Here is an 8,741-nt window from a genome sequence, read left to right on the forward strand (position 1 = left end):
GCCTAGAAGCTGTAGTGCAAAGACTGTGTGTGTGTGTGTGTGTGTGTGTGTGTGTGTGTGTGTGTGTGTTGTGATCTACTAAGGCTAAGCTGGACGTTTCATGAGAGCAGGGTTGCATCTCTCCCCTGTTCCCTCTTCCTGTTAGTCTCCATCCTCTTTCCAAATCACCCCAACCCAGTCTTTTAAAATCTGCATTTTGCAGTCAGAAGAAAACATGATGTTCATCTTTCTGAGTCTGTTTTATTTCCATAGCTTTTATTTTATAAGAAGCATTGTCCAGTTAATTGAATTGTATGCCTGAAAAAAATAGAAGTTTCTTGTGAGCCCAAACTCCCTTAATGTCTGGGGGCCAGTAACTGATGAGTAGATATCCGTCAATTGAAAACTTAGTCTGGAATTAAGTGTATTAGCTCATGATGGATCTTTGCATAGCATATTCAGGTCCTGGGTTTAAGACTCATGGTAGACCTTAGTGTAGCATGTCTAGGTCCTGGTTTTAGTACTCGTTAGTGAAAACACTGTAACACAAACTGACCTTTGTCCAGGCAATGCAGAGGACACAGTATGCAGCCCAAAGGAGCAGATAAAACAGGAACACCCCAAATCACTATAATAACTCAGATAAAGGTTAGAAAAATACTCTATAATACTGTTTTTAAAGTATTTGTTTATTTATTTTTAAACAGACAAATATCCCAGGCTGTGCTGATCTTCCAATTCTCCTGCCTCCACCTCTCAAGGGCTGGGATTACAGGCATGCACCGCTCTCTCCAGGCCTTCACATGTACAGCAGGCAGGTACTTTATCAACTGACTTTTTTTAAATTTTTACTTTTAGCTCATGCATCGTAGGTTGGCCATGAACTTGTTTTGTTACTGAGGATGATACTAAATTTTTGAATGTCCTATCCTACCTCCACTTCATGAGCCAAGGGAGGATAGACATTTGTTACCATACCCAGTTTATTTTTCAAAATTTAAAGTTTTTATTTATTGATAGAGTCTTGATAATTCCTAGAATCAAGCAACTGTCTTGCCTCAGCCTCCGAAGTATGTGGGACTCCAAATCTGTACCACCATAGCCAGCTAATACTTGTTAGAGTGAATTCATGTCTTCTTGGAAGAGGGGTGAGTTAATTCTACAGGCTCAGCGCTTACAGATGAATGGTTCTGGTTGGTACATAGCACGTATGGTTTGATATATTCAAACTACTAGAGAAATGTAAGTGTGCGTGGGTTTAATCAGGGACACTTCCTGGAAGAAGAGAATCTGATTAAACTTTGGACAAGGAAGATGGTTGGGGTAAGAATAAGGAGAGAAGCCAGAAGGACATTTAGTACTATAAACATTAAAATTAGTTTGCTAGATTGGGCACCACCTGGGAGGTGTCAGTAAGAGGCCGATGGCAGAAGTTGTGCACACTTACACAGTGGAAATTCTGGCAGAAGTTGTGCACACTTACACAATGGAAATTCTGACAGTTATCTGGCTAAGGAAAGTAGCTTCTATTTTCACAAATCCTTGGAGACTTCCCTTGGCAATTAGAACTCTCAGGAAAGGAAGCCCCCTACAAAGTTCAGTGAAATAACCATGCTCACTACACACTGTTTATTTTGAGACGTTAGTTCAGTGGGCTGTCTAATATCATGTTTTCTTGGCAGCTCCGTCTCGGTCTCTCTGTCTGTCTCTCTGTCTCTGTCCCCCTCTTCAGTGCTAGGACTGAATTTAGCACCTCTACACATCCTAAGCAGACATTCTACCAATGAGCTCTTATCCATCTCCCTCCTTTAAAATCTTACTTATTAATGCCATCGTTCTCTATAACCGAAGCCTGAGACTGAGCAAGCACATTTCTGGGACTTAGCAAAACTTCCAGAACTCAATTCGGATGCCCCACTCTGCTCTCTGCTTTCCGTAAGATAATTGGATTTCCAGGAAAAGATGGTTTTATTGCAAATGGTGGACAGACAACTGCTGCCCAGCTGGGCAAGATGGATGTGAGTCCTGTTGATAGTTGAAATGCAAATGACATCGAATAAAAGTTTGAATTCTGCTCTGTGTTATTGGAGGGGAAACAGGTTAGTCTAAACAGTCCAAAGGATGGAGCAGGAGACCTCCAGTGCCCAGATGGTTGAGGTCACCTTGAGCATCATACTAAGATTCAGCCTCAAGCAAAGGAAAAATAACAAGAACAAATAAAAACCAAAATGATAGATGGTGGCATGTTTTTTGCTATAGGACCGTATGCATCCATCACTCCCATGTATGCTTGCTATGTCCCATATACAGAATATGAAAACAAATCCATCTTTACCCTGTTGTTCCTGAGTAGCAAAATGCTCTGTTTTTATTCCTTGAAGCAGTCTTCCTAAGGTTTCACAGTATAAAGATGAGGTGTCTCTAAAAAGAACTCCAGAGACTTGTTTTCTGCTATCTAGAAGATTTTTCGTTTATGCCACTCACGGGAGGCTATATTATATAAATAACAGACTAGTGATAGCTTTGTAAACAAATAAGGTGCATGGCACATTATGTAAATTAGAAAAAAAATGATCACATGTGTCCCAGTGCCTGGAACCTAAGAAACTCTGAATGGAAGATGAACATTAGTGAGAAGCATTATGTCTTCTGGTAAGGAAAACATTCTAACTTTAAATGATAAATGATACAATCTCAATGCCCTGGTACTGCAGTGCTTGTGTTAATAGACTTCCATCCTCTATAATATATTCAGAAACAATTCTGCAAAAGAAGGAAGGGGGAAAACCCATTTATCACAAGAGATACAGTTAGTATCAGTTTAGGGTTTATAAAGTCCTTGCCAGCACCTCTCTGTTAATGATTAAACTGAGTCTCACAGAGAGGGCATTATTTACTGGTCCCCACACAGCAACGATGTGACAGAGTCCAGCTCCTGAGTTCAGTGCTGGCTGCCAATCCTGCAGCGGTCCAGTCCTTTCTGGAGTGCTCCAATCACATCCCGATTCCTCAAGCTATAAATGAGGGGGTTGAGCATAGGAGTAAGGACCGTATAGAAGATGGACACCACCTTGTCCTGGCTTGGGGTCCGGTATTGCCTTGGCCTTAGGTAGATGAACATGGCTGCCCCATAGAAGAAGGAGACAGCTGTCAGGTGTGAGGAACAGGTGGCCAGAGCCTTTTTTTGGGATTGAGCAGAGTGCATACGGAGCACAGTTCCTAGGATGCGAGCATAGGAGGCTACGATGATGGAGAAAGGGAAGAGCAGCATGAAGACACAGCAAACAAATACTACCTTCTCAAACAGGGATGTGTCCACACAGGCCAGCTTCAACAAGGAAAGCATCTCACAGAAGAAGTGGTCCACCTCCCTCAGGCTACAATAAGGGAAGGTCATCACCACCACCATCTGCACCAGGCCATCTACTATTCCAAAGGCCCAAGAGCTCCCAACAATCTGGAGACACACCTTCTGATTCATGAGGACAGGATAGTGAAGTGGGTGGCTAATGGCCACGTAGCGATCATAAGCCATGAGTCCCAGCAAGAGCCCCTCAGACCCCACCAGGCAGACAAAGAGGCCAATTTGTATGCTACAACCCACAAAGGAGATGGACTTCCAACCAGACAGGAAGTTGACTGCCATCTTTGGCACATTGGTGCACACCAACATGAGGTCCATGAGGGAGAGCTGACTGAGGAAGAAGTACATGGGAGTGTGAAGTCTGGGGTCAGTGTAGATGAGGAGGATGAGGAGCACATTCCCACAGAGCGCCACTGTGAAGACTAGCATGACTATAGAGAAAAGAAGAAGATCAGTTGGGCTGTGGGAGAAGATGCCCAAGAGGATAAAGTCATCTGTGGATGAGTGGTTCAACCATATCATCATGCTCAATTGTTGTCCCAGATCATCTGAAAACATGGACAAAGACATTACTTGATACCTCTCTCCCTCCCCACCTCTGATTTTTTTCTCTATCCTACACATGCATGTGTATACACACACACACACACACACACACACACACACACACACACACACACACGTCCTCCCTCCCTCCCTCCCTCCCTCCCTCTTTGTCTCTGTACTAAACATTCTACCAGGGGGCTCATGCACGCTAGGTAATCATTCTCCTAGTGAGTTACATTCTTAAAATGGAGAGGCTCTTATAAGGGAGCCAGCGATATTATCTAATTTTATATGAACAAACACAAATATAACTGTAATGATGCCTTTTTAAAAAAAGCAATATTGATGATGTTCATGAAAATGCTGGACCTCAGGGGAAATAAAAGAACAAATTTGCTGGGTGTGGCAGTGTAAATCTGTCATCTCAGCTATTCATGAGGCTGAGGAGGATCATGAGTTCGAGGTCACTCTGAGTTCTGTAATGCTCCCACTCTGTCTTAAAAAAAATAACAACCCAACAACAACCCAACAACAATAATTATAAATGATTAAGTGGAAGATCACGACTGCAGCTCTTAACATTAGCTTCATACTCGGACCATTTTAACCTTGTCTTCCCCTCAATGGCATTTCCAGGTATTTTGTTTTATTTTTGTGATTTGAGAAAATACTTACTTTGACTCACAATTTGCACTGTAAAAGAATGAGAAACCTTTTTCTGATCAGTTTGTAGCTATAATTCCAATTGCTCTTGAGTCTTTACTCTGAACATCACTAATAGGCATTATTTTCCCTTTTTGTTTTGCTTTATTATTATTATTTACTCAATTTTTTTTCAGGTAGTGCCTTACCATATAGCTCAGGCTGGTTTCAATCTCTTTATTCTCCAGCCCCAATCTCTCTATTGGTAGGAACACAGAGTTGTTGAACTACAACAAGGAATTGTCAGGCATTTTTGTAGGTCTGCCAGTAGTTCAGCAGTGCAATATTTTCCTTTTAATTTTGTATTAGTTGTCTAACACTGTATAACAAATAGCTCCAAGATTTAGCAACTTAAATGAAACACACTAAGAAACATTAGTTATATCACAGTTTCTGTGGACTAGTGGCCCCGGTACAGCTTAGCTGAGTGACTTTTTTAGTGTAGAGCCCATCATGTGGCCATTGTCAAGCTGTCAACCAGGCATGACCTGAATAGGCTTCACTCCAAGATCACTCATACAACTGTTGGCATCTTTTGTTCCCTCCTCATAGGGCACCTCATAGCATGGAAGTTAATGTCTCCATGGATAAAACATCTGAAAGGTGAGAGCCAAAGTGCCCTGTGTGGAAGCTGAAGTCTCCTGCGAGCTGAAGTGAGAAGTGGCACCCCATCAGGTCCGCTGCTTTCTAACCACTAGATCCGAGTCACTAAATGCAACTAGACTTTGCCAAGGGACCACACGAGGCCATGGACACTTGTGAATGGAGATCAATAGGGACCATAACCTACCACTGGCTTATGGTTACTGGTATAATAAGGTGAATGCCAAAGAGCTTGAGCCAGGACTCTTGTCATTCAGGATAGATGGAAATTTTCACTGACCCTAAAGCTAAGACAGATATTTTGAGATCATGAATGTGCCTTTATTCTTCAGAGAAGAGGCAATGATCTCTGTCCCAGTGACAGGCTGTGTGTAGCTGCTAAAAAGTTGCAATCAACTGTTGCTTCCTCTATCATCAAGTCCATCATTCCACTTGACTTTGCAGTGGTTCAGTGTTCAAAGAGATGCTCTTTACATGAGGACACATGCTCTGTAGAGAAGTCTACATGGCCTTGCATGAGGAAATGTGGAACCACGGCTTTGGCCTCTATGGTACAGACACTTTACATTGCAGCAGGGTATTACTGAGAAAACATATCCTGAGAGAACAAGTTCACTTCTCTGGGAGAAATTATCAATTAGAAAGGCCAATTTTCTTTCTCTTAATTTTTGGCACATTTAAAAGCCTTCTGGTCCAAATAATGAACTCTTAACATTTGTAGATGCTCTTATTAATCTTAAAGAGCAGAGTTGGTTTCCTGTGAGACAAAATGCTCATAAAGTAGTGAATATTACATAGTTTATGATAAGTAAGTCTTCACATCATTTCACTGGGATAGATTCCCAAGTATAAGTGAACATTAAAAGTGCATGTCTGACTCTTCCAGATTTAGAGTGATGACAATGGGTTTGAGATATAAGAGTCAGAAAGTACATCTGTCTGTCCTTCTGGTTACCTCTCCAGATGACCCACAAATCATTGGATCTCAAACATGACTCTTGAGTCTCACCCCAGACTGACACTTGCATTTGAAATGAAAAATAAATACAATTGCATTTCTTTCTGGTATTGTGAACAGAATCCACTAAGTTGTCGCTCTATCCTCACATCCTAGAAAGTGCTATCTCTTTCTCTCTTGTCCTCTCCTGTCCCTTCCTCTCCTCTCTTGTCCTCTCCTGTCCCCTCCTGTGACCTCCTGTACTCTCCCATCCTCTTCTCTCCTTTCCTCTTCTCCCCTTCATTTAAAAGAAGAAGAAACTCAACAATGAGCCCTTGCTAGAGGCAGACAAGAAAAGGAAGAGGATATGCTAATATATAAATAGAAAGGGGAAAATGAACCAACTACCTGTAATAGGGATTACAAAATAGAAAGTGTCTCTGTGTGTGGGTGTGGGTGCATGTGTTGCTGGGGCTGGCAGGAAAGAGACTCTACTCACCATTCACTGAGTTTCCTGCAGGAAAACAAATTCAACATTGATACCCAGTGGAGGAACTTTTACCCAAAATATTTTCATTGTCATTTTCCTGTGCCTGCACTTACTAGGTGAAAGAGGACAGGAAGTAGCAACTTTTCACAGATCTGATCTCCTTCCTCAACCACATCCACCTCTGAGCCTGGCTGTGGATGTTTACACCACCCTGGGGACTCTGTTGCAGACAGTGTGTCTCAGACGAACAGTTTCTTCTCATGAGAAGAAAGTTGACAAAACAAGAAATATTTGAGGCGGTGGATATGCCCATTTCCACAATCTGATCATTATACATTGTATATATTAAAATATTATACTCAATCCTTAAATATGCATAACTATTATGCATCAAAGCAAAGGAAGACAGTAGAAAGAAGGAGAAAGTAGACTGAGTTAATGAGATGGTGGTTATGGATCAGAACCAGCACCTTAGAACTGGAGGCCACTCACCGATGGCTGCCTTCCCCCCTCGGTCATCAGTCTCTTACCTGCCTCGCAAAACTGCCTCCTCCTGTCCACACGGGAGCGTAATACAAAGGCTGAGTAAGGAATTCTCATGAGAGCCCATAAATGCCCACTCTGGAACCAGAGTCCCCAAGCTTACAATTAAAGCCACCCAAAGAGGGAGCCTGGAGACAACAGCAGAGGCAGGGCCAGTGGGGACACAGAGAAGAAAGCCATCCAGAGTTTCCACTCTCTGGGCCAGCTAGAGCTCAGGAATATAGAACTTTAGGGTTGTCTCTTGGTGTTCTATCACCTTATCCTGGTGACTCCCAGGGACTGTGATAGGGCCTCTAGCTATGGCTGTCACCTCAGGTCCTTTCTGCAATTACTGTCCAAATTTGCCCTCACAAAATCATCTCTACTATCTCTACTGATTGCCCATGATATATAGAGAATTTGAGATACCTTACTTGAATGAAATGTGAGCACTGGCTAGGTGTGGTGGTCCATACTGCAATCCCAGCACTTGGAAGGCTGAGGCAGGAGGATAGAAAGTTTAAGACCATCTTGAGGTACTAACTTAGTCACTGTCTATTTCCTTGAAGAGATACCATGACCAAGGCCACTCTTACAAAAGAAAACATTTAATTGAGGGCCTTCTTACAGTTCCAGAGGCTTAGTCCATTATAATCATGGCAGAAAGCATGGCAGCAGGCAGGCATAGTGCTGGAGAAGGAGCTGAGAGTTATATCCTGATCCAAAACCAGAGAGACAGAAAACCTGGACCTGGTGTGGGCTTTTGTAACCTCAAAGCCTACCTTCAGTGATGCATTTCCTCCAGCAAGGCCACACCTACTCCAGCAAGGCCACACCTCCTAATCCTTCTAATCCCTCTCAAGTAGTGGCACTCCCTGGTGATTAAGCATTCACAGATATGAGGCTATGAGGCCATTCTCATTCAAACCACCACAGGTACATAGCAAGACACTGGGGGAACAAAAGAAAAGAAAAGAAAGAAAAAGGTGAGTGCTGAACACAAGCCTGGCCTTGAGGAGTTTACAAGCTAGAGGGAAGAGAAGAACCACAGCCATACTCACAAAACCATACTTAGTATCTGTCCTTTATTTTAGAAGGGACATTTTCAGAATATGTATGCATATATGTGTATATTTATATATATGTTTACTGAAAATTTTGAATATATATTCAAAACAGACAATGAAAAATATTGAGAGTAATAAATAGGATTATGGATAAAGTCAGGCTGAATGAAGAAGATAGAAAAAACTGCATATTTTAATAAACTTTATTTTATACACACTGTTTATTTTTTAAATATTTTATGGAATTAGAAATAAAGGAAATCTCCAGCCGTCATGAACAAAGCATCAGTATGTATCACTGTAACTCATTAAGAGAACAATCAGCAGTTATGTAGGATGCAAGCAGAGCTTGCCCGTGTGCTCTGTGGCAGAAGGCATGGTGCACAGGCCTAGGTCTAGGTGGGAGCCTGGGCTTCTGGCTTCTGGGTGGCCACAGGGCAGGGTCCATCAGGGATATGGGTTGCAAGAGCTACAGTGCATAAGATCAGAGGCTGTGGCATGACCAGGACAGCAGCATCACAGCCTAGATCT

The 8,741-nt window shown here is 42.3% G+C and overlaps 1 protein-coding gene across 1 annotated transcript; it reads right to left on the reverse strand.

Annotated features, from left to right (window-relative positions):
- Nucleotides 1-2,920: 2,920 nt before the first annotated feature.
- Nucleotides 2,921-3,868, reverse strand: LOC131915987 (olfactory receptor 2V2). The gene has a single exon (XM_059269292.1). The coding sequence runs from the start codon at nt 3,866-3,868 to the stop codon at nt 2,921-2,923; it is 948 nt and encodes a 315-aa protein (XP_059125275.1).
- Between the last annotated feature and the right edge of the window lie 4,873 nt (nt 3,869-8,741).

This window comes from Peromyscus eremicus, chromosome 8a, assembly GCF_949786415.1.
Source record: "Peromyscus eremicus chromosome 8a, PerEre_H2_v1, whole genome shotgun sequence".
NCBI classification, from domain to species: Eukaryota; Metazoa; Chordata; class Mammalia; order Rodentia; family Cricetidae; genus Peromyscus; species Peromyscus eremicus.